General features: G+C 32.6%; 1 protein-coding gene across 4 annotated transcripts in view; it reads right to left on the reverse strand.

Annotated features, from left to right (window-relative positions):
• Positions 1–27375, reverse strand: part of LOC122051085 (protein FRA10AC1-like) — a 51690-nt gene that overhangs the window by 11929 nt on the left and 12386 nt on the right. For 3 of the 4 annotated variants that reach the window (XR_006131318.1, XM_042612033.1, XM_042612036.1), the window contains 5 exons: positions 25482–25536; positions 17404–17462; positions 6052–6119; positions 3578–3661; positions 3428–3498 (listed from right to left, as the gene is read on the reverse strand). Coding sequence is in view for 3 of the 4 variants with exons in the window: in XM_042612033.1 (XP_042467967.1) it covers positions 3428–3498; positions 3578–3661; positions 6052–6119; positions 17404–17462; positions 25482–25536 (337 nt within the window). In the remaining variant the exon portion in view is untranslated. The remainder of the gene's footprint in view (positions 1–3427; positions 3499–3577; positions 3662–6051; positions 6120–17403; positions 17463–25481; positions 25537–27375) is intronic. The other variant, XM_042612034.1, reaches the window with a different exon arrangement.

The following is a 27375-nucleotide window of genomic DNA, read 5'->3' on the forward strand; positions in this document are numbered from 1 at the left end:
CTGAAGCTTTCAAAATTCAACCCCTTAAAAACCTCTAAGAACTTGATCAAAGAACTTCAGAGAATTTTTGTGCAATCTATCAAGCTCATATCTTCCCAAAATCTTGACTCTAGTTAAATAGCATGCTGCAATCAACTAAAACCACATCTAGTTAGTTGGACCTCAAGTGGTCTCTGCTTCACTTAGCTTACACCCTCCATAAGCCAACACAATGTCCTACGACCATGACAAATCAACAAACCATGACTTAGGATATGTCGTGTCCTAGGTTGAAGCCTTCACAATTGAGCCACTAGGTAGCCCAGTCTATGGATTAAAATCTCGAGCCGTTTCGCCCTACACAAATATCTCGTTCCATCCATGGACTAGCACCAGCACAATGTTGGCACGCCACGACGTGTCTGCAAGCATCGCGCAAGCTTGACGATGGATTTGAACGCGTCGTCCGAGCTCGGCAAAGCGTATGGACGCGTTGGGCAAAGCATCCGGATGGGTCGCGTGAACCCGGTGATGGGTCCGGAAGCGTTGTCGAGCCCAGTGACATGTCCGATCGCATCACGTGAGCCCGACGTCACATCCAGACACGTCGCACAGGTCGTGCAGTCGTCGTGGAATAATGGAACAGGTGATTTCTTAGGCTTTAATAAATACCGAGAAGCGAGCGTCGAAAATAGTGACGCACGAGCATGGGCAGCGAGAGAAGACATGACGATAAGGGGAAAATGAACTCAGGGGTTTTAATCAAAACTAAGGTTAATGTTTCTAATCAACTCTTAAATAGGATAACCAAGCAGGCTTCCTAAAACCCTAACCGGATTATCCCATTAAAATAATTAAAATTTTATTTATTATAATTATTTTATTAAATTAAGTCACAAACATAATAATTTGAGTTAATAATTTTAATCAAATCATAGCTATGACTAAGATTAAACCATGAACCTAACCTTAGCTAGTTATCACACATCATTAATAGTGATGTTGGCCAAATACAAAAGATTAAAGATTATATTGACGGTCATAATCTCTTGTAGCTCTCATTCTTAAAGATTTTCAATCTCTTTAATCCAAGTTGTTGAGCTATAAAATGCTCTAAACTTCGTAAGTTCCACCATAACAAATACTCCATGCCATCGAGCCGCTAATTAATGTTTGATGGCCTAAATTGCACCTCATCCCTAGTTGTCAAGCCATAGAATGTGCCAAACTTTCTTAGTTCACTTCATGTCATTTGATCCAAGACGTATGTGAGACCACCCCATTTTATTCCATTGAGTCATTGAGCACACAATATCCATGATTGCAACCACAATCGGTCGATGTCGCATGCCATAGAGTCCACCTCGTTCTAAAATATCAAGCCATCAAGTGAACCAAACTCCTCGAGCCCTTTGATCTTTCATGCCTAATATTCATGAGCCTACACAAAGTCCTAGGTCCAAGCTAAGTCAACAAGCCATGACTTAGAACATGTTATCCTAGGATGAAGGCTTCACAGCCAAGTCACTTGGTAGCCTACCTTTAGCTTGCCATCACCCATCATTTACAATGATGTTAACTTAAAGACAAAAAGCCTAAAGATTATATTCACTCTCATAATCTCTTATATCTCTCATTCTTCAAGATTTTCAACCTCTTTATTCCAAGTTGCTAGGCTATCAAATGCTCTAAACTCCCCAAGTTCACTCTATAACCAATGCTCCATATCATTGAGCTGCCGGTTAATGTTCCATGCCCTAAGTTCCACCTTGCCAAGTCACGAAGCTATAGAACGCACTAAGATCCCCTAGCTCACTTCATCTCATCTAACAAAATATGTATGCAAGACCATTTGGTTGTATACCACTAAGTCATTAAGCAAACAATATCCATGATAGCAACCATAAACATTCAATGCTTTGTACCCTAGAATCCCTCATTCTAGAACGTTGAATCATCAAAGGAACTAAGCTCCCCGGGCCATTCAATCCTCCATACTCATCATTAGAATAACCAAGTCATTAAGCAAAACCTAGATTGAACCTGTTAAAGTAGATCCACAAGCTTCATGTGCACTATTCCAAGTTTTTACACATTTGATGTATGTATTAAAAACATAAACAAAATCTAATATAGGCCTTACTTCTAAAACATGGTCGAACTTGACTCAAGCTCTACGTTTACACAAACACGAGCACCTAGCATCAAGTAAGAGTGTCACTAGAGGAAGAGACCTTATAGAGAACATTACTTGCAGGAATCAGGTTGTTGCTTTGACAAAGGAAAGATCAACAACTTCTATATGCCTATATAAGAAGAAAGGGAAATAACAAGAGTCGGAGCAAGAAATAAAGAGGCGCTTACAAGTGGAATAAGTTAATGTACAAAGGAAATTCAAGCTAAACAAATCAAGAAGATGAAAGTCACATTGGGTGAGGAGAACAAAGAATTTGTCAGGTTTGGTGAAGGCATGTTTAAAATCTCATTCCATGCTAGGCTAAATGATCGTATCCTAGTAAATCCCCAAAATTCGATACCACTCAGCACGAGGTTTGAAATCTCGAGCAGTTTCATAGTTTCAGTCTTTGACCGGAAAGATGTTCTGGTATAGTGCTGACACACCAATACATGGTGTCGGTGATAGATTAGAAGTTGAAGGAGGAAGAAGATGAAACAAAAAAAAAAGACATTGTCTGTGCTGAGTAGTATCGAGTTTCAATAATTTATTGGAACAATATGTTTCGACCATTTTGCCCAACATGGTACAAGAATAAAATTATGCTTGGCATAGGCAATGCCTCGTTTCTGTGCTTCATCTCCTTCCTTCTTCAATTCCAATTCATTATCGGTATCCCGTATCGAAACATTGGCACGATACCGAAACAATATTGTTCCAATCAAAAAACTAAAACTTTGACCGGATTCGAGATTTTGAACCTCGAGTGAACGAAGATTCCTCACTAGTAGCCAAGGAGAATTTTTCACCCACAAGCTTTCGAACCACAAGCATCAAAGTCTATGTGATACAATTAAATAGAGAAGCTGATGAATGAATACCTGGATCCCTACCACCATATCATAGGGAATTTTAAAATTCATGAACCTAGATAGTCCTCTCTAACTACAAATTATATAGGGCTTCAAAAACAAACTCTTATGCATTGTCAATATCTCAACCAAATCCTCAACAACATTGAAATTACTTACTTTTCTTCAACAATAGTTTTAGTTCCAACAAATAACATAATTAGTCCTCAAAAACAGCACACAATATCATAGTTTCTTGTACATGGCCAAGACAAGAAATAAATTAGATAAATTTTGGCCTTGTAACACAATAGTATCTTATCACACACCTAAGCAAGATAATGAAATGATAGAAAGAATAAGAAAGATGGTTAAGTAAAGCTAAGTTATAAGATAGATGCAAATGTACAATACACTATACCTTTTTTCCTTAAATTTGAATCCTCGTATCCATCATCAATATCATTGTCATCGATATTTTTGTCTTTTCCCCTGTAAAATGAATGTCACGTCCTTGCAAAAAGCCAACTATCCAAAATATCCATGTCCTTAGTATACGTTCAATTTATACCTCTTCCTATTGCTTGCGCCTACATCACTGCTCTTCTTGTGCTCCCTCTCTTTCTGCCTTCTATAGACAAGTTTCTCTGCACATCTTTCCAAATGAAGAATGAATTAACTTTGAAGTTCTTGTGAATTTGATTTAATGAAATAAAAAAGGAAAAAATATAGAATACATGGTAAGTTGAAAAATGAAAATGAACATTGACAACATTTGGGAAATATGTTAACCCAGGAAAAGTACAAGTAAAAAAATATTTACTCAAAAGGATTGTCATTCCTCCTAAAGGCACTTCATCTAAGTATAGAACACAAATCAGCAAAGTCAGAATATTATGGGATAGCTCAAGACATGAATGAGTTGGATAACTTGTGGAGATTGGGCAATATTTTCCAATCTCATATCAACTTCAAGGGCAACAAATGTGATGTTGATTGTAGCTTTAGAATCATTATGATGTCATACAAAGTACTTGATGTCAATGTCGAACTACCAACAATTGTAATAATAGTTTCACCTAGGGAAGCCTCTCTCATAATATCTCACAAGTGAACACGGAGTATTGACCTGAGGTCCTGATTGACTGCAGTAGAATTTAGGGGGGCAATGTATTGCATTAGTATTAAGATAATCCATACATGGATATTACATGAGTATAAATAGACTCATGAAAAGAAGGTAAATATGTTACAGGGACTCAATCTACTAGATCCACAACGCTATCATTATGAGTATGGACCCATTTGTAAACAGATAAACTGAAAGGGTGTATATTATTTATACCATACCAAATTGGTAGAATTAGTAGGATAGAACTATAAATGTATATATACTTACTATCACAAACAAAGAAATACGACTGCCAATTATTAATTTGTTAATATAATCAAAGAAACTGAAAAGGGTGGGGTTTTTTCAAAAAGTAATGTTTCAACTTGATAATTCACTTACTTTATACAATTAATCTAGTTATGGCTTCACCTTTTTCCTTTTTTCATGTTTGTACATGCAATGATTGAGATGGCTACTACTGATAAGCAGAATTCTCAAGCAAGGGAACCAATTGGTTTTGCACCAAGAACTTGAGCAAATACCCTAAGGTTGTCTTTTCTATGACGTAAGGAAACGCAAACAAGATAGTGAAAATTTTCCCTATTGGCCCTTTCCCTTCAATCCATTTGGCAGAACCGACTTTTCCCAGTTTGACCTAGTTGTTCTGCTCAATTTAGACATAAAAGAGATTGTTCAAGTGCACGGAAATTAAATCTGACCAAAAATGATTCAAAATTAGTTTTGTTCAAATATAATTTTGATTTATGCTTTTTTAATGTCTTTAACATATAAATTTTAAAAATTTAAGTTGTGCTCTCTCTTTCCTTCTCTTCAAAAAAACTCGACCGGGGAGGGGAACCAAAGCTAGGAAAATATTTTCTTATCCTTCTCTATTATTTTTTCCTTCCCTATCGTTTCCTCCCCTCATAGGCAACTAAGCTTAAAAGTCAACAAATATAACAAGAAAAGGTTTTAGCATCACTGTTTCTCTTATAAACGTTTATTTGAAGTATCCCAAAGGTGTAAGGCTATCAATTATATTGGAAAAGGAGGGAAATCACTTTCATCTCCTCTATAAAAGAAATAAATGGCTCATGAGGAATGACAAAAAGATTCTCTATCTGATCTCAAAGTCATCATATAACACTTCTTCTAATTAGATCACTTTTAGGAATGAAATAATGTTCTTCCATGCCACTAAGGAAGTATATTTTTTAATCCAATAAAACCCGAAGAGATTCTCTCTCAAAGAATGGAAGACACTATAAAAAAACTCCTTTGCAGATCACCTCACAAGTATTTAAGGGCTCTTGAGATTATAAATCATCCACATGGGGTTGAAGGGAGCAAGACTTAGCTGAATGGAGAGTGAGCCCTTCCTTGCCGCTCTGCCTGTCAAGTTGAAGAAATGAATGCAACTTTATTTTCTTTTGGGTTATATTTTGAAAGTAGAAAAATCCTTTTGGATCGAATATAAGATGATAACTAAGACTGTCACTTGGATCCAGACACTTGTAGCATATTAGCGCATGACTTGTAGTAACATAGTTTTTCACTCTTGCCAATTATATGCTTTAGTGAAGGTGGCATAGAAGGTAAAATTCATACCTTAAACAATTCATCTTTTAAGAATTGAGTAGTTCAAAGGGTCTAAATGCAATATGGACAAGCATGAACTTTCATCCGAAGACACTGAAATAAAAGAGTGCTTAAATCTTAGATATGCCTTTCCACGTAATCAATATGCACTAATTCAGCAATTGCTGAAAAATTTAAACTCACAAGAAATCATCTCTATAAAAGCTACACTACACATAATAAGACCAACAAGAAATAAACTGCATAACAAGATTAGAAAACTATACCATAAAAGGAAGTAAAACCTCTAAAACAAGATTATATGGAAAAAAAGAGTACAAAGTGCCAATAACCTTTTACATGCCACCAATTTCACTAGAGCTTGCTTATTTTCTCCAGCTTCAAAATAGGAAAAATTTACCTGTGCAAGATCAAATGAGAAAGTACATAACCAAATACATTTATAATGAACAAAAATGACTGAAAACAAAAGATGATTTAACTTCATTCTGGAAAGCATTATGAACCACAATTAACCAAGGTTCAAATCTTGAGTTGTGTATTGTTTTGGTCTTTAATTGGAACTATCATTAATACTATTTGGATATCATGATGATGTTCTTATATATACAAATTAAGTTCAATATTTGCTTTCCATTTAGAATGAGACAAACTACCTATACTCCCAATAACAAGAGAATGCATAAATCACCCAAGAATAGATCCTTAGAGACATTGTTTGTTAATTTTTAATAAATACAGCAACATAAGTTGCCTGAAAGGATCTCTGCTACAAACTAAGAGATGCAAAAAGGAAAGATGTAGAATTTTGTAACCCTAATCCAGGGGTAGGAAAATTATAGATGTGTTTTTCATGATCTGTTGCAGATCTTTCAATGACAATTCATTAATTAGCGGTTTGGAGAAAGTTAGAAGACTTGACACCATATATTACTAGGTTAGTGACTTGGTGTTAGCAGAATTTGGTATCATATTAAACATTCAAAGCAAGGAATTGGCAACCACATACTTAACATATCAAAGACGACAAATTGAGATGTCAAAACATCTCGATTACAATGCAGCAATGCCAAAAGTGCCAGAAAACAAGGAGCTGAAGGATTGAACTCTAAAGTGTTATATATGAATCCTACCATGTTATTCTTTTTTGAGACTAGCTCATTAAGTAAATATAAAACAAAAAATCAATATAATAGATATTATTTAAAGAAACAAAGAGAAACAGTTTAAAAAATATCAAATCTTAATTTCAACCAAGCTTTAAAATTTCAAACCATGCCGGAGTTTCAACTTATAATCATATGGTTCTGTACCATATCATACCATGCCAATACGGTTTTGATACTTTTTAAAATATAAAATATATTAATATTTGATTGCTATAGATATTTATTATTGAGTCATATTTGAGATTCAAGTTTAAGTTTTAGTATCATCTCGTCAAATATTTGATCTTTATTAAGTGAAAGTCAATTTAGGTTTAACTGAAATCCATCAAGTAGGTTTAAGTAATATTTAATTTAGATTTATTTTAATCAGTTTAAAATTAAATCCAATTTATATATAAAATAATTAACTTCATTAGTAGTAATATATTTTATAAAGTTAGAAATTATATTATATTTAATTTTTTTTATCTTAATAATTTGTTTCCTCAAAAAGATTTTTCTCTCTATGTTTATCTCATGGATAGATAAAGAAAAGAAAAAAATAATCATCTTTAAAGAAGTTAAGAGGTTTTGTTTTTCATCTATTTACGTTAAGAGGTATTTTTTCTCGTGTTTATTTTGATGGAGGAAAAAAATTAATGAATAAAATAGAAAATAAACAGCAAGAAAAAAATTCATGAATACGAGAAGAAAAAATAAGAAGGGAAAAGTTAATAGGATAAAGAAATACTTGTTTTAAAAATAAAAATTTCAACCTCTAAAATTTTTAAAAAAAAACATGAGTGTTATTGCAGCTCCATAGAGGTCACGGCACCATCCACAACCTCATAGCTATCTCATAGTGCTGGTATGGTGCCGATGTTGGTCAGCAAGCGGAACAGTACCACTATCCTAACCGGCATGACACAAAATTTAAATCGTTGATTTCAATCAAAAAGTAGTATTTTCTATAGAGTAATGGCCAGCCAACAAATTTACTGAAACTTCCATGTCAACTAATAAACTCAGCATACATAAATTTGTTTCTCTTGTGTTTGCATACATCATGAGGATAACATATATCCTCTCGAAAGGATTAATTTCTGCAGAAACAAGAAGACAGAAATCAAATGAATCTAATCTAGTAGATGATAAAAGAAGAAAATTTATAGAAAAAAAACGTCATTTGGTCGTGAACATGAAATGTCCTTATGCTGCATTGGATATGAGACTACTCCTTGTTTAAGGAAGGATCATAGGAGCGACAAGGTTAACCATCTCATAAGAATGTCTTTATCCAAATTTGAACCCAAACTTTGGACAGTAGCCCTTTGGATCAAACTTGCTACCCTCCAGATCTAGCTCACTACTAGACCGAGCAATTGTTGCTATCATTAAAGTCAAATTTGAAATTAAGAAACAATTTGTCAGTCCTGATTTCAACAATATAAATTAAAAAAGAATAATCTTATAAGTCAGTAAATCCACAATTCTCATGCAGCAAACCAAGTAAACAAAGAAAGAGCAGGGTTAAGTGATGACGTAACATTGGACAACAATGCTATACGACAATTGAAAAGATTGAGCATTTGAAAATAGCAAAAGAAAACTAAAGATAGATATTGAGAGAAAAGTTCTTTTTCAAGATTTTATATCTAAAAAATTTTGACTTGCAATAGGAAGTAGATGCTATAGTTCCAAAAGTAGCATAGGCTAATTAAATCAAATTAACAAAAATCAAAAAATTTGTGCTATTTTAATTTTTGAAGAAAAGAAGTTTCCCTATCAACAAAAGACTGCTAATGTTGATTAAATTTGATAAAGGTTTAAAATTTCAAATCATACCAAATTTCTGCCTTTGATTGGAATGATACAAAATCTGTATTGTATTGTATCATATCATATCGATACAATTTTGATACTTATTTCATTAAATTACTAATAATATCAATCAACTTTTTATTATATTATGTAATGATTAATTAAGTTGTTAATACATACTTAGGTTTTTGTGTATAATTAATATAATCACCTTGGTTTTAATTTTTAGCTTCACTCATTTGTAAATTATATATTTCGTCTTTTTTATGACTTGAACTTATATATTTAACTTTTGCAGGAAAAGCATTGGAATGGGTAATGAGAAAATAAGACCTTCCAAGTCCTCTATAAAATAGGATATGTTTTGCTTCCGAATTCGGTGATATTAGAGCAATTTCAGATTTGAAAATTTAGGAGACTTTAATTTGTTAAATATGTAATTTTACTTGAAATAAATGTATATTTTAAATCTTAATGTAATTGTTTCAAATTTATTTATAAGCATTTGATAAGAATTTAATATTAATTATGATTTTTTTTATTTGATAAATCCTAAATAAAACTCTTAGACAAGGTTGAGAATACCGTTCCGTGCCGCCCGGCACGGACGGTTTTTACCGTTCCGCCGGGCGGCCGAAACCTGCACGGGAGCACCTCCCGTCTCGGCGCCGCCGGAGGAGACGCGGGACGCCATCAGCGGCGTCCCGCGACGACTTCGGCACCGCACGCGACGCCTTCGGCACAGAAGGCGTCGCGCCGAAGGCGTCCGGCGACCTTGCCGGACGCTTCCGGCGACCCTTCCGGCGCCGCCGGACGCCTCCCGCGGGATCGCCCGCGATGATCGCGGGCGATCTCGCGTACGCCCTTTTTTTTTTTCTTTTTCTTTTTTTTAATAATTATTTATTTTATTTAATTAATTTAAACAATTCCTAAGAGGAGTTGTGATATTCTGAAGAGGCTTTTACAAACCTAATTAAATTATCCTAATAAAATATATAAAAAATATATTTAAAATTAAAATAAATTAAATAAATTTTATTAATTAATATTCTGAAAAAATAATGTTTTAAATTTTATTTAAAAATTAAAAAAAATATAATAATTCTTATTTATATTCTAATATATTTTTTATTATTTTAAATTTCATTTAATTTTTAAAAAAAATTCTAAAAAAATTTAAAAAATTCTAAATTTTTTTAAAATTCTAATAAATTATATTTATATTCTGATTTTTTTTTATTTTTTAAAATTTTTTATTATTTAAAATATATATTATTTAATTATTAATTAATTAAATGAATAAATAGTTATTTTATTTATTTAATAATAATAATATTATTATTATTATTGTTATTATTATTATAGATACTTTCATTTTAATTTGAATTATTGTTATATCAATTCTATTTAAATAAATTTATTTTTAATTATTTTTTCTAATAATATTAAATTATTCAATAATTGAGAACTTATAATAAATCAATATACAACTTATTTTTATATATACCATAAACATATTTATCTTATAATTACTATAGATAAATAAAAAATACCGAAACTGAATCGGCACGGCACGATACGATACCGAAACCATATCGTTCCGGTCTGAGACCGAAACCTCGGCACGGGTCGAAATTTTAAACCTTGCTCTTAGATGAAATAAAGTAATTCAAAATACTAACATTTAATTTTAATTTGGTTTTGTTTATTTCACGTAATTAGAATTATTAGAATGAACGAAAAATAGAGATATACAACAACAACAATAATCAAGTCTTATCACACTAGATGGGGTCAGCTATATGGATTCTTCTATGTTATTAAGTTCTATCCTTTACTATATCATTATCTATACTTAAATAAATTTTATCTTGTTTTATTGTTATTAACTAAGTCTTTTTTTGTCGTCCTCTTCCTCATTTGAATGTGTGTATTTGTCATAGTTTCACATTGTCTAACTGTAGTATTTATTAATCATCTAAATACATATTCGTATCATCTTAAATGTATCTCTCGGAGTTTTCCCTAATAGATGCAACTCTGACTTTCTCTCTAATGCTCTCATTTCATATTCTGTCTATCATCATATGTCTACACATCCACCTTAACATCCTCATCTCTGCAACTCTTATCTTTTGCTCATATACTTCAGTTATAGTCCAATATTTAGCGTCATATAACATAGCAAGTTTAACTGTCATTTTATATAACTTCCTTTTAGATTTTAGAGGTATTTTACGATCACATAAAACACCCAATACTCTCCTCCATTTCAACTTTGTATTTTATGTAAGACATCTGTCTCAATCCCTCTATCGTTTTACAAAAATGATCATAAATACTTAAAGCTCTCACTTCTAGACAACTTATCATCTTCTATCTTAACAAATGTCTATTATTACTAAACTTAATTTCTATATATTATGTCATTACTCTACTAAGGCTAAAACCTTTCACTTCTCCGCCAAAATTCTAGTTTAACATTTACTCCATGTGTCTCATCTACCAAAATAATATCATCTGCAAATAACATGCACCACGGTACTACTAAAATAATGTGCCCAATGAGATCGTTCATGATTAATGTAAAAAGATAGGGACTTTGAGTATATCCTTGATATAACCCTATCTTTATTAAAAATGCTTCAGTTAATCCGCCTAAAATCTTCACTCTGGTCGTTACATCCTCATACATATCCTTAATTAGTTCAATATATGCTACGCTAAGACCTCTCTTTTCTATAATTCTCCATATAATTTCTCTTGAGATTCTATCATAAGTTTTTTCTAAGTCAGTGAATATCATGTGTAGATCTTGCTTTTGCTCCCGATACTTTTCAATTAGTTGCCTTAGAAGGTGTATAGCTCTTATTATCGACCTTCCTAGCATGAACCAAAATTAATTTTCAGTCACCATAGTCTCCTTCTTTAATCTTCTTTCTATTACTCTTTCCTAAAGTTTTATTGTATAACTCATTAGTTTAATACCCCTATAGTTTGACAAGTTTGTATGTCTCCGTTATTCTTATATAAGAAAACTAGAGTACTTAATTAGACATTTTTTCCCTTTTCAATATCATGTTAAATAATTTTATAAGTCATTCAATACCTTATTTTCCTAGTCACTTTCCATATCTCTATCGGAATATCATCTGGTCCAACGACTTTTCCATTTTGTATCTCATTTAAAGCTTATTCTATATCTAAAATTTGAATTATATGATAAAAATTTAAATTTCTATACTTATTTAACTTACTTAAATTATTTAAATTAAGTTGGTCACCTAAACCTTCATTAAAAAGTTGATGGAAATATCTCGTCGACCGCTCTTTTATCTCCATCATTTACTAGTACCCTATTACATTCATCTTTAATATATATTATTTGAATAAGATCTCTTGTTTTCCTCTCTCACTTTAACTATTCTATAAATGTCTTCTTCCCCTTATTTTGTGTCTAATTTTCGATATAACCGTTCAAAAGTTTCATTCTTAGCTTCACTCACTGCTTTCTTAGTTTCTTTCTTTATTATTGTATATTTTTTTAAGTTTTTCTCATTATTATAAATATATAATTCCTTATAGGATATTAGTTTTTCCTTCCATTAAAAAGTTGATGGAAATATCTCGTCGACCGCTTTTTTATCTTCAACATTTACTAGTATCCTATTACATTCATCTTTAATATATTATTTGAATAAGATCTCTTGTTTCTCTCTCACTTTAACTATTCTATAAATGTCTTCTTCCCCTTATTTTGTGTCTAATTTTCGATATAACTATTCAAAAGTTTCATTTTTAGCTTCATTCACTATTTTCTTAACTTCTTTCTTTGTTATTGTATATTTTTTTAAATTTTCCTCATTATTATAAATATATAATTCCTTATAGGATATTAGTTTTTCCTTCTCTTTCTCCTGCACTTTCTCACTCCACCACAAAAATTTCTTACTTTGGTTCATGTCCCTTTGACTCACCAAGTACACTCTTGGCCACTATTTTCAAAATTGAAACAACTTATCTCATATCGTATTAAAGTTATCATATATTTCACCTAATTGCTTATACTCCTACATTTTCCTTAAATATATTTTGCTTCCATCATTTAACTTCCACCACTTAATTCTAGGAGTCATATATATTTTACTCCTATTGTTACTATACTTGAGGTGTATATCCAACACTACTAACCTATGTTGGATGGTTAAACTTTCTCTAGGGATGACCTTGGAATCTTTACAAATCTTTTTATCCCTCTTCCTAACCATAAGAAAATCAATTTACAATTTATTATCTCCACGTTTGTACATGACCAAGTGTTCTTTTTTAAAAAAAAACACATTAGCTAATATAAAGTTATATACTATCACAAAATCCAAAACAGTTTTCCCTTCTTTATTTATTGTTCCAAACTCATAACCGTCATGCACCCTCTCATATTCCTCATTTTCACTCCGATATACCTATTTAGATCACCTCCTATTAAAATCATTTCATTAAGCAGAATGTTTTATAATACTCCATCTAGGTTGTCCCAAAATCTTGGTTCGACGCTTTTATTTAATCCTACTTGAGGTGCATATATGCTAATTACGTTCATAGTTTCTTTCGCCACTACTATCTTGAGAGCTATAATTCTATCATCTTTCTAACTACTATAACTTTATCCTTTGATGAACTATCTACAACAATACTCACTCCATTTCTTGTTTTACTCTTTCCTATATACTATAATTTAAAACTCAAGTTCTCTATCATCTTTGTCTTCTCGCCTACCCATTTTTTCTCTTGTACACATAAAATATTAATTCTTTTTCTAATCATTGTATCTACTATTTTTATTATTTTACTAATACGGGTTCCCATGTTTCAAATCTTAGACTATTAATTTTCCTATAATATTTGTTCTTATCAACCTATGGTGTGAGAACTCTTGCACATTTAACACTACACCCAAGTTCTTATGGAGATGTAGCAGTCCTTGCTAATACGTTATAATCGGACTCGCAACGCAAACTCTTACATATTTAACACTACGCCCGAGTTCTAGAGATATAGGGATTCCTTGTCGAAACGTTACAGTTGATCCTGTAATGCATTGCTTTCGAGGAAAAACCTAACATTAGCACAATAGTATAATTGATTCATTCATTAACATAACCCTCCTTTATTCGAGCTTGGGATCGGCCATAACGGGGTTAATTTGGCATGGACGGAGTTGAAAAATAGAGATAAACAAAATTTTAAAATGTAAAATATTATATCTTAGACTTAGATTTTAAATTTACTTAACTTATCATAAAATTTAAATAAAAATTATGATATAGATTCAATCAAATTTGAAAACATCGTTTAAAGTATATTATTCTGATAAATCACTAAAACTCGATATCACTCGGCTCCAAGGTTAAAAATCTCTGATCGTGTAATAGTTTAGGACCTTGATTAGAAAGATATTGTTCCAATATTGTACTGATGTGCCAATGTATGGTATCAATAACAAATTCGAGGTTGAAGGAGGAAGGAGATAAAGCAAAGGAAGGAGACGTTATCTGTGTTGAGTGGTATCGAGATTAAATAATTTATCGAAATGATATACTTTCAACCATTGCACCTAGCATGGTACAAGATTTAAAATAATGCTCGGCATATACAATGTCTCTTTCTATGCTTTATCTCCTTCTTCAACTTCAATCCATTACAAGCATTGTGTATCAAAACAATATTATTCTGATTAAAGATTGACATTTGACACGGCTCAAGATTTTAAACTTTGTTTGAAAATTTTAGATTGAAGCATTTTTTTCAATAAATTAAATTCAAATTTAAATTTTTTTTATACCTTGAAATTGAATTCTCAACTAAATAGAGCTTTTTTTAATTAATACATTTAGTGAATACATATTATAATCAACATGCATCTTCAATCATATTCTAATGTAATAAATTAAAAATAATGTAAAAAAATTTTTAAAAAAATAACTTAATTGAACAAATTTGCATTTAACTAAAGCAGCAAATCAAACTCTTGTTGCTTCAGGGTGTTGGAGCTTCGTGCACTGGGCTACCCTTTTTTTAGCAAGTCAAACTCTTGTTGCTTCTTGACACTTAACTAAAGGTGAGAAAGACACAAATGAAGAGAAAGAAGCTCAACACGATCTCAATGAACCCTAGTTTTCTCATTGCTTGTATAATCTTTAAACGTCATAAAAGTCAAAACACGAAGAAAAAAAAACTTTGTTGATGTTAAATACTAAAGCTTATTCTATTTAAATTTTCTGTATTTTTAAATTATTAAAAAAATAGATGACTAATTAAAATAAATTGAACTATTATTTTGTGTTTTAGGATAGAGTGAAAGTTGATTTAATGTTAGATGGAGCCCATCAAGTAGACATGATAATTAAGATTAAGTGGGTTCAAATTAAGCTTGATTGGATTTATTTTAACTAGTTTAAACTAGAACCAAATTTATATATATTGGATAATCCAGTGTAGTTGTTTTAATTAGGTTAATGTATTATTAAAAAGTTGTGAATTATTTTTCCTTCTTTTTCATGCTTCTCTCCTTCTAGATTCCTCCTGCAACAAGAATTGCTTGCCCATGCCACTCGTGTTGCATGGCTAAACCATTATCACTAACTAACTCGCCGCCCACCCTTTATTATTCCTCCTTGGTCTCTCTTCTCTCCCTCTCTGTTTCACCTTTCCATTACACCTTGTCGATGCTGAAGATGTCAAGTGTCGATCGGTGAGTAAAATCATAAATTTCGCCCATGTCTACTCACAGACTTTAGATCAACAAACCATGGTGTCTCACTAATAAAGATTTGCCGAGACATCTTGGATTATTTTTTTGTATTTTTGCCTTTAACAGATATAGCCAACATTATTGAAGTTCCTCAACTTAATTTCAGCTTCTATCACCCAATTTCAGCTGAAAATAGTGCAAATGAGATTAAAAAAAACCTCTAAGGTTCTATGAGCAGAAAAGGAAAGGAAAAAAAATGTGGATGAACTTGATGTAGCTATAAAACCTAAACAATTTAAATTGAGACCCATTAGGCAATGAATTGAAGCTACATCATTATTCGAAGACAAAACAGATTAGAGTGAGTCCCAGTAGATCATTTCCATTAAAGTATTGCCAACAATCTAAAAGGCAAGAAATATTTCTATCTTCACATCTGAGATGACGTAAACACCATCAGAAGTTGGCAATTGTTCCTATACACTTAACTTGTTAGGCAAACTTAAAAATTTCAAATACGCAATGAAGGTGAAAAATATTGCTAAAGATATCAATATTTAGACTAATATGATGCCGCAGACTAACATGAACAAAACCTTTATAAAACAGTCCATGTTTATGCCATATACTATGAATATGATAGTATCCCCCAATGAGGAGAAATATTCTTGTCAAACTTTAGCATCACTTGACTAAAAGGATGGGAAGAGAGAGGAGATGCACTAATTGAAGAACTAGAAGTGATGCCAAAGTCAGAGAAATCAAAGTGTATCCATATTATATACCTGTATTAGTTATGTCAGTTAAGTCTAACTCAAGTAATTATCTGTTATATATTTATGGGAATTCGTGGAAAAATTAAATTCAAAACCAAATGTCTTGATGTCTAATTCGATGCATCTAATGTTGCATGAACCAAAGCTCCCATCCACTTATCTAGTAATCATTAGTTGAAATGCATGTTACATTTATTACTTTGTCCAAAAGTTATGATTCAATTGATTTTATAATTGCCATAGACTTTAATTAGGTGATAAAGAAGCTAAGTGAAAGCAATCAGCTTAGGTTTAAGACTCATTTTAGTTGATCTCAGAACATGTCAAAGCACGTCACTTGTTGACACAATATGGTATTGAAACCGTAACATTCCAGCGGGAAACCAAAATTGCCACAAGTAACAACCCTCTAAACCTTGTATGCAACAATAACATATCTGAACTGAAATATACGGGACAACTTCAAAAAGTCCCAGTATGATAATCAAATATAGATTCCTTACATATTGTTTCTACAGCACTATATTTCAGGAAATAAATTTCATGAATCCCACCATGGTATCCATGTGCAGGTTACATCAGATGCATCCATGATATTTTCAATTCACAGAGATCTTATTGGTTGCTGCTAAATTTTACATTTTAATTGCTAGGCACTTTATGATTAGAGCCTGAGAAGGAACTATTTTTTATGTTTGAGAAGGATAATCTCTTCTTCTCAGTCCTCAATAGGTTTGTTTTTCATATTGTTGCTTAACATTTTTGTCATTTCACAGATTCAAGCAGGAAGAATATCTGATACCTAATTATAGCGTTTTTATTAGCCGCTAGAATATCTTGTTTGGTATTCAAGGCTTAATTTTCAGGTACTCAGAAATAGTCGTGATGCAGAAGGATATCTTGGGTGGTTTTAAATCAAAAAGATGCAATCGAGACAAATCCATAGTTAATCAACTCCTAGGAGCACATCAGCATTGTAAATTCCTGGTAACATTTGTGAAATGGAAAAGTTCTTCCAAGTTAGCTGAGTGCCAAGGATATGCTCCAGCAAAGTTATAATAGAAAACTAGCTCTTTGCTCCAAATACCCAAACGTTTAATATCCTTCTTAAAATTAATTAAATAACAAATCTTGTCACACATGAACAATTATTCACTTTTGAAGCAATAAAAGTAGGAAAACTCGTACCTCATAACTTCCTAGATTCTCTTTCTCACTGCATTTCTTGTTACCGCATACAAATTGGCCTGTTACGATAAACAAGTTAACGACAACATCCAAATTGGAAAACCACTTCCACAATGATCCTAAAGGAAACACAGTGATCAACCTCAAATCCATGTAAAAGATTTGCAATCATGAAGATCCTATTATCACAATATTATACAAAAAAAAAAAAATTGAAAAATCAAAAGAAATCCCTGAATATAGAAAGTTTTAGGTTGCCAATGATAGATCAATCTAGCATCATTTCAGTGTACAGCAGTTCCACAGCTCTAGGTGGCTCAGTAATGCTTATCCAAGTTATCAAAAAGTACACTAAATATTTCCCATTTTATAGCAATATATTTAAGGAAACTAGCTCTGCCATAAAGAAAACTATGGAAACATAGTGGTAAAGGAAGAAAGTAAACAAAGAGAGAAGATGATAATAAGGTAATATACATAGAAGTAGAAGGGACTATTGAGGAGGAAGTAAACCCCTGATGTGTTTTCCCCAAACATGGCATTCAGATATAGGCATGTAGCCTGCCTCTCATACTCCTCACCATCATATTTGCAAAGCCAACCTATGACATCACCAATCACTTTACTTGTACTGCCTCCAAACATGGATTGGAGACAAAGTTGTTCGTCAATGCATCTTATCCTCGACCCTTTAACACTTGGACTCCTTATTTAGCCCCTTAATATCCATGTCGAACACCGACACTCAGACGCAAGCACTACAGTGAGCACCTCAAGATTCACATTGATCAGATGTAAAATTGTACAAGAATAGCCATGCTGATCACTCAATCCACACCAGAGATGGATACTTATAGGCCAGTTAAGAGTAGCCTCAATTTACAAATTTCATCTGGCAATTTCCCATGCATCTGCAAATCCATCTGCACTCCTAATTTCGGCATTCATTTTCCATTGTGCTCATGTTGTTTCTATTTCTATAGCAGGCATTGATGAGCTCCCTTTTTCACGCGGAGTCATTCTTAGCCTCCATCTCGTTTTTTTTAGCACAATTGACAAGTTTGGCCTTATTCTTTCATGAATACCCCTTGCTTCTTCTTGATTTTGCTATGACCAAGTGTTAGTAGCACTTGTAACTGTTGGCCATGCAACTAGATTTCTCTAAGTCTGTTCTCTCACATTTGCCCAAGCTACACATCTAGCGACTGCAAGAAGATGCATCCAGCAAGGGACACAGTTATTCTTTTCTCCAGCAACAAACCGGAGTTCTGATCTGACTCCACCATCTTTGCTTCACTAGAAGCACAATAAGATCTTTCACTATTGATATATTGTCACATCCAATAAAGGGCCTCCGTAAATCAATCCTTCCAGCAAAGGTAGCAGATAACAACCTCTCCATTTGAAAGAATCTTCTTCTTCCTGCATCGATTCAGTAGTTATGGATTAAACTTGATTTTAAATTTAAAGATTACCACTCTTCCTGTACTCACAGACAAAGAAAGAGAGATATTCTATATCTACTCCATTCAGCAAAGTCCAATCTCTATATTTGCCGAGAATTGTTCTAAATTTGTTCCATTCAGTGTCTTCATTTGCATAATGTTTGTTGTTTCAGTTCAGTTAACTTAGCACCCACATGAAACTGAACTATTGATGTAAAGATTTTCATGCCATCCTTCTTGGTTGTAAACCCTACTGGACACAGTGTTGATATACAAATTGAGACTCCAGCAGCAAGTTCTGAGCTGTGTTTTCTCATTTTGAGTCATCTTAGTTTATGAGAGTACTCCCAGCAATATATAATTCATAGCTTTGGGTCAAAAACATCAACTCTAGGTTCATGAATTTTAGAACGTATTGTCAGGGGCTTAATTTTAACACCACTCGCCTGTGTGGCACTTAGACAATTTATCCCTGTAAAATTCCAAAGTAAGCCTAGCTTACTAGAGACCCACACAAGAAAAAACTAAAAGAGATTGAGAGAGCTTGAGAGATTAGTAAGTAAAGAGTGCTTAGTGGGTGAATGATTTATAAGTGAAGGGAGCTATTTATTAGCATCCTCCACCTGAATTGATAGTTGGATCAAAGGAGGTAACAACAATTGTTGGTGCACGGTTATACTTGTTTCTACTTAAGTCATCTTGGTCTTTGTGGAACACAAACATAGAAGACAGGATAATCCTTTGACAGAAGTTGGATAGCAAAACAATTTACCCACACTTGATGACTAGGAAGGGACCTTCCTATCTTCTTATAAACCCCTAATACACTTTTCATAAGGACTTGAATTGCTTGGGTAGAAGTTTCACAAGTATCGTGTCGCCTTCATCGAACTTCTCTATGTCGCCTCTTTATATCTACCCATTTCTTTATCTTCTTAGCGGCTTTGTACAAATAAGCCCTCAAAATATGAGTTTGCTCATATCACTTCTTAGCTAGCATATAGGTAGCAAGGCTCTTCCCTTCATAAATTGAGTCAATAATATTGGGTGTTATGGGTTGTTGCTCGATCACAGCCTCAAATGAAAGAATCGGGCAACATTCAAAAACTTTACTCAATCTCGTTGATGAGCACTCACATAGTGTCAAGTAAATACCAAGTATCCCATTGATGTGCTCAATTTATATATCACTTTGAGGATGAAAGTAATGGGTGCAAATTTGCAAGCGACCAGTATGCTTAATTTGTAGGGAGATACTATATGCTTAATTTACTATCTATAAGGAAACTTAGTCACTTAATTGTCCAATAACGTTTAGATTGAATTTGTTTCTATTCAGAGTTACAAATTGAAAAGGTGATTTGTACATAGCATAAATCTTTAGGATTGCATTAGTTGATAGCGGCTTCACATTCATCTCCATCAGTGGCTAACTCTTTTCCTCTCTAAATACACAGATAATTCTTTGGATATTAACCTGTAGAATTTATAGAAGATAGTTATGAGTTTTTGAAGTCTGAAATTTTGAGTGAGAATTCTATCAATTTTGTAAATACTTTCAGTTTATATTCTCTAGTTGAATTACTAAACATAATTCTTTCTTCATCCATTTGAATGTTTAGGGTCCTAAACATATCCCATCAAAGTTTGATTTTGGTACTTTAGTAGCTTTATTTATTTGTGACTCAACCACTACATGTGTAAAAACAAAAGGTTGTGAACAATTATGCAAAATATATAGTTATCGAGTCAATAATCAAGCTTTTAAGCACAGATTTTAAAACAAAATATATACAGATTGACTACCACTACGCAAGACAAAAATTGTAATGCATGGAAATTATTACTTTATTTGTTAAATATAACAATCAATTGGTCAAATTGATCAAATCTTACAAAGTCCAAGAACTGAATAAATAAACAAAGATTTTTTTAATATTTTGAACTAGCAAAGGGGGAATCTTGGGAATTGAATTGAATATCCAAGTACACAAGCATGTATATGTAAGATGATAATAAATTATATACACATCAATAAAGGGGAAAGGGAACTATCTAGAGAATGAATCCTAACAATTTTTGAAAAAATATTATTAAGTACGGGAAGCTTGAAACCATGAATCTATTGTTCTCTAACTAATCGACAAAAAATTATTGTGTGAGAATAATTTCAATTAGAAAATAAAGCATAAACACACGATGTGATTGGAACAAGTTAAATAATATCAAGAACAATGAATGTGCAGAAATCATAAAGATTCTATGATTTTTAGAGGGTAGAAATATAATAGCTGTGCGCAAATTTTGAGAAAAATAAACAAAACAACTAGCTTTAATATCTTAACAATTGTGTTGGGTGCAAGGTTGTCAATTGAAGGTCATATCATGAATCATTTTGGTAATTTTGCAAATAGTAACATAAGGTTCCGGTTAAAAATATATAACAACAACAACCAAGCTTTATCCCACTAGGTGGGGTCGGTTATATGGATCATTTTACGCCATTGAGCTCTATCTCCTGCTATATCATCATCTATACTTAAATAAATTTTATCTTATTTTATTATTGCTAACCAAATTTTTTTTATCTTCCTCTTCCACGTTTGATATGCGTGTTTGTCATAGTTTCACATCGTCTAACTGGAGCATAAACAATTGTCCGCAAATTTTGAGAAAAATAAACAAAACAATTAGCTTTAATATCTTAACAATTGTGTTGGGTGCAAGGTTGTCAATTGAAGGTCGTATCATGAATCATTTTGGTAATTTTGCAAATAGTAACATAAGGTTCAGGTTAAAAATATATAACAACAACAACCAAGCTTTATCCCACTAGGTGGAGTCGGTTATATGGATCATTTTACACCATTGAGCTCTATCTCCTGCTATATCATCATCTATACTTAAATAAATTTTATCTTGTTTTATTATTGCTAACCAAATTTTTTTTATCTTCCTCTTCCTCGTTTGATATGCGTGTTTATCATAGTTTCACATCGTCTAACTGGAGCATTTATTGGTCGTCTAAGTACATGCTCATACCATCTTAAAGGTGCCTCTCGGAGTTTTCTCTCAATAAATGCAACTCCGACTTTCTCTAATGCTCTCATTTATTATTATGTTCATTCTCGTATGTCCGCACATCCACCTTAACATCCTCATCTCTGCAACTCTCATCTTTTGCTCATGTGCTCAAGTCATAGCCCAACATTCAACTTCATATAATATAGCAGGTCTAATTATGGTTTTGTAAAATTTTCCTTTAAGTTTTAGAGGTACTTTACACATAAAACATCAGGCGCCCTCCTCCATTTTAACCATCCTGCTTGTATTTCATGTAAAACATCTCTCTCAATCCCTCTATCATTTTATAAAAATGATCATAAATATCTAAAGCTCTCAGTTTCGGAGAACTCGTAATCTCCTATTTTAATAATTATCTCATTATGTCTAATATTGCTAAACTTAAATTTCATATATTCTGTCTTTATTCTACTAAGCCTAAAATCTTTCCCTTCTAGTGTTTACCGCCAAGATTCTAGTTTAGCATTTACTCCTTCACGTGTTTCATCTATCAAAATAATATCATCTGCAAACAATATCCACAACGGTGTTATGTCTTGAATGTGTAAAGTTCGTCCATAATTAGTGAAAAAATATAAAGACTTAGAGTTAATCCTTGATGTAATCCTATCTTTATTGGAAATGTTTCAGTTACTCCACCTGAAGTCTTTACTCTAGTCGTTCCATCTTCGTACATATCCTTTATTAGTTCAATATATGTTACGCTAACACCTCTCTTTTCCAGAATTCTCCATATAATTTCTGGGACTCTATCATAAGTGTTTTCCAAGTCAATGAATACCATGTATATATCTTATTTTCGCTCTCGACATTTTTTAATTAATTATCTAAGAAGATGTATATCTTCTATTGTCAACGTTCCAAGCATGAACCTAAATTGATTTTTGGTCACTATGGTTTCTGTCCTTGATCTTTTTTCAATTATTTTTTCCTAAAGTTTTACGGTATAACTCATTATTTTAATACCCCTATAGTTTACACAATTTTATACATCTCCGTTGTTCTTATATAAGGGAACTAGAGTACTTATCTCTAACATTTTTTCCATTTTTAATATCATGTTAAATAATTTTCTAAGTCATTCAATGTCTTATTTCCTTAGGCACTTCCATACCTCTATCAGAATATCATCTGGTCCAACGGCCTTTCCATTGTGCATCCTATTTAAAGCTTGTTCTACTTTTGAAGTTTGAATTCTACAATAAAAATTTAAAGTTCTATGCTCATTTAATCTACTTAAATACCTAAATACATTGATCACCTAAACGTTCTTTAAGAAGTTATGAAAATACCTATTCCACCGCTCTTTTATTTCTCCATCGTTTACTAATACCCTATTACATTCATTATTAATACATTTTATTTGGATAAGATCTCTTGTCTTCCTTTCTCTCACTTTAGCTATTCTATAAATGTTCTTTTGTATCCAATTTTTGATATTATCATTCAAAAGTTTTAGTCTTTGCTTCATTCACTACTCTTTTAGCTTCTTTCTCGACTATTGTCTATTTTTTAAATTTTCCTCATTCTTACAAATATATAATTCCTTATAAGCTATTCGTTTTTCCTTCACTTCCTCTTGTACTTTCTCATTCCACCACCAAGATTCTCATGTCCCTTTAACTCACCGAGTAGACTCTTAGCTACTATTTTCAACTTTAATAATATCTTATTCCATGTTATATTACAATCACTGTATATTTCATCTAATGCTTGTACTCTTACCTTCTCCTTAAATATATTTTGCTATTCATTCTTTAACTTCCATCACTTAATTTTAGAAGTCGTATATATTTTCTTTCTATTGATATTATGTTTGAGGCGTATATCCAACACTACTAACCAATGTTAGATAGTTAAGCTTTCTCCAGGGATGACCTTATAACTTTTACAAATATTTTTATCTTTCTTCCAAATCATAAGAAAGTTAATTTGCGATTTATTATTCTCACTTTTGAACGTGACTAAGTGTTCTTTTCTTTTTTAAAAAAATATATTAACTAATATAAGGTCATATACTATCGCAAAATCTAATATAATTTTCCCTTCCTCATTTCTCATTCCAAACCGATAACCCTCATATACTCTCTCATATTCCTCATTTTAAACTTCGACATGCCCATTTAGATCACCTCATATTAAAATCATTTCATTTGGCGGAATATTTTGTAATATTTCATCTAAGTCGTCCCAAAACCTTAATTTGGAAGCTTCATCTAATCCTACTTGTGATACATATACGCTAATTATGTTTATAGTTTTTTTCGCTACTATTATCTTACGGGCTATAATTATATTCCCTTTTCTAACTACTCCTACAACTTCATCCTTTAACGAACTATCTACAACAATACCCACTCTATTTCTTGCTTTACTCTTTCATGTGTACCGTAACTTAAAACCCGAGTTCTCTATTAGTTTTGTCTTCTCGTCTACTCATTTTATCTCTTGCACGTACAAAATATTAACTCTTCTCCTAATCATCGTATCTACTAACTCTATTGATTTACTAGTGAGGGTTCCTATGCTTCATATTCCAAATCTTAGATTATTAATTTTTTATCATATTTGTTCTTATCCAACCTATAGTGTGAGAACTCTTGTCTATTTAATACTGCACCAAGTTCTCATGGAGATGTAGCGGTCCTTGGACCCTGCAACATGAACTCTTGCATATTTAGCACTACACTTGAGTTCTGGAGATGTAGCAGTTTTTGCCGAAACGTTACAATCGGATCATGTAATGCGTTCCTTCCAGGAACAACATATTATTAGCACAATAGTTTAATCGATTTGTAATAGTTTTAATACTGGCCGGTAACCTAACTCAACCCTCCTTTATCTGGGCTTGGGACCGACCATGACGGATTCAAGTTAAAAATATAAACAAGCAAATTAACACAGTAGTATGGCTACAAATATCAAAGACATTGTTTGATCAATATCCCTAAAATCCCTAAAAGACTAACATATCATAAAAATAAGAACTAAAAACAAAACTGATATCAAATGATCAAATAGAAGGCAGCGAATGGTAACATGTTAAGACATTACCAACAGGGCAAAGTCATGTGATCAATTTAAGTTCTGTACATCGATCAACATTCTAACTAATAATTGTTGGTAGCTAACCATTATGCCATAACAAGGTTACAGGTGTTCAATATCCTAACTAACTGATGCTCGGGAGCTTACAATTAAGCCATAACTTTTATTGGTTTCAAATTCCAGGTGTACAAAGTCATAATTGACCAAAAGAGAATAATGATGCAAATGTTACACTGTAAAACGACTCAAAATAATTGCATGCAGATTTTTTTTGTTACCCAAAATCAAGACCAAGAATTAGGACATTCAAATTGAAGACCTTTCCTAAAGAGATTATCATACTGGCATTGTTTAAATTGCCAATAGGACAGATCAAATAAAGCTAAGTACAGTATTATCCAGTGAGCATTTCAAATCCCACACGTGTAGATATTATCTACAAATTCGTTTCACATGTACAAATCAAAACTCCCTGCTAGAAAAAGAATGTAATGCAAATACCGGATTCACCTTTCCCAGATATGACCTCATTTTCCATCCTCCATCTTAAGCCAATCTGATCAAAATAAACTATTACTTAAAAGAGTGTGAATGAGATAGTCACATAATTGATAGCTGATAAAGAAGAACCTGTGAATCTGGTAATCATTTTAGACATACCGATTCAAAAATCCTAATGTACATAAATGGAAACTGATAAAAATATATTATGAAATAAAAACTAAATATAGCATCAGTGTGTTGGACAAATGCATGAACAAAACTTGTATATATAATCAGTTCTTAGCAAACAAAGTTTCTCCATCATCAATATGTATTATATCAACCCCAACAATCATACCACACCAACACAACTTAATATGTTGACTATGAAAATACTTGAATCTTCACATCCCTTGCCTCCATTTGGTGAGGTGATGAGAGGGACTTCTGGGCAGTTTGTTCCACCTAATCAGTTCTTAATTAGTGTGCAAGCTGCAAAATGTATCCAGATTTTCCTAATTCATGTATCACAGATATTTACTATAAAGTTGGTGTCCAATGCAATCTATAGCAAGCTAGAGATTAGTGTGTTTCCAACACAGGTATGACTCAAAATGATATATGTTTGGGTCAATTTTAGGGATCTAATTGTAAATACCATATAATACTAGGGACCTAGTTATAATTTTACATTGATGAACAGAATGCATAGATAGAACCTTAATAATTTCGCCATAGCATGGTATTAGAGCCACTGGGATATCTATTTCAGTACCAACCTTCAAGCATCACCGGCATTGATCTTTTCACCAGCCAACAACTTTCCTCCAGGGTACTGAGGCCTCATGAACTCATGCAGCATCCTTCTGCTCACTTGCAAAGATTCTTCTTCATCAATCTCAAGCTTGAATGAGATTGCTTCGATATCCAGCATCGCCCTTCCTTACAGAGCATTGACAACCCACTTCATCAACAGTGGTAGCCAACCTGTTGCTCCTTTTGCATGCAGTAATCAACATCATCTAGGATGTTATCCAGTCGTACAATTGAGAGCAAGCCACCTTTCTTTTATGATGCATGACATGTGAACCATTGAGAAGTCCACCAATCACGCCCAAACTGATTCCCACATCTCCGAGTCAGATCCAGTACATGAGGACCTCCAACAATAGGCTACCATGATTAATTAACTTGCGGAACCTCTGAATATATCTCTAATCATCCACTAATTCTCTAGTTTTAGACCAATCCATTAACTGCCAATATCATGCTTGTCAATGGTTTTTCCATAGTGGGAAAAAGAGGCATTGTGATACCAATATCATGCTTGTTCTTTCATAATTGAGAAGTTATTGAACATCATTTTTGTTATTTCATCCTTATCACTTTATCTTTATGCATTATATTTTCGTTTGAAATTGTTATCACTTACTTCATATTGTTCCATACGATTTACTAGTAATTTTGTTTCTAATTACAAAAAAGCATAAGTTTCAAGGTATGTATCATCATCTACACACATCTATCTCTACTTGTAGTTGAACCTTCTAAGATTCCTCTACAAATTCTTAATTAGAATTTCATCTCCTTTTGGTGGTGAGCTCATTGACTCATTGGTGGCTCGACACGACTAGATGATAGCTAGGCAACTTCAATAACAACTCCTTGATTAGTTAACATAACCCGTCAAATGGTCAAGGCAGCCTGCCAGTAATCATCAACAGTACGCAACAATTTTATCAGATGTGATAGTAAAGTTGAAATGTTGAGTTGGACTCTCCCTTTTTAAAAGGATATTGCTCTTCCTTATTTACAATTATTAATAATCGTATCCTAAATTGCAAATACTTTTATCCCAAAATAGGAACAAATTTTAAGATCCGATGAAAATTCAATGCCTTGGTACCAAATT

The sequence above is a fragment of the Zingiber officinale genome, chromosome 3A (assembly GCF_018446385.1).
Source record: "Zingiber officinale cultivar Zhangliang chromosome 3A, Zo_v1.1, whole genome shotgun sequence".
Classification (NCBI taxonomy): domain Eukaryota; kingdom Viridiplantae; phylum Streptophyta; class Magnoliopsida; order Zingiberales; family Zingiberaceae; genus Zingiber; species Zingiber officinale.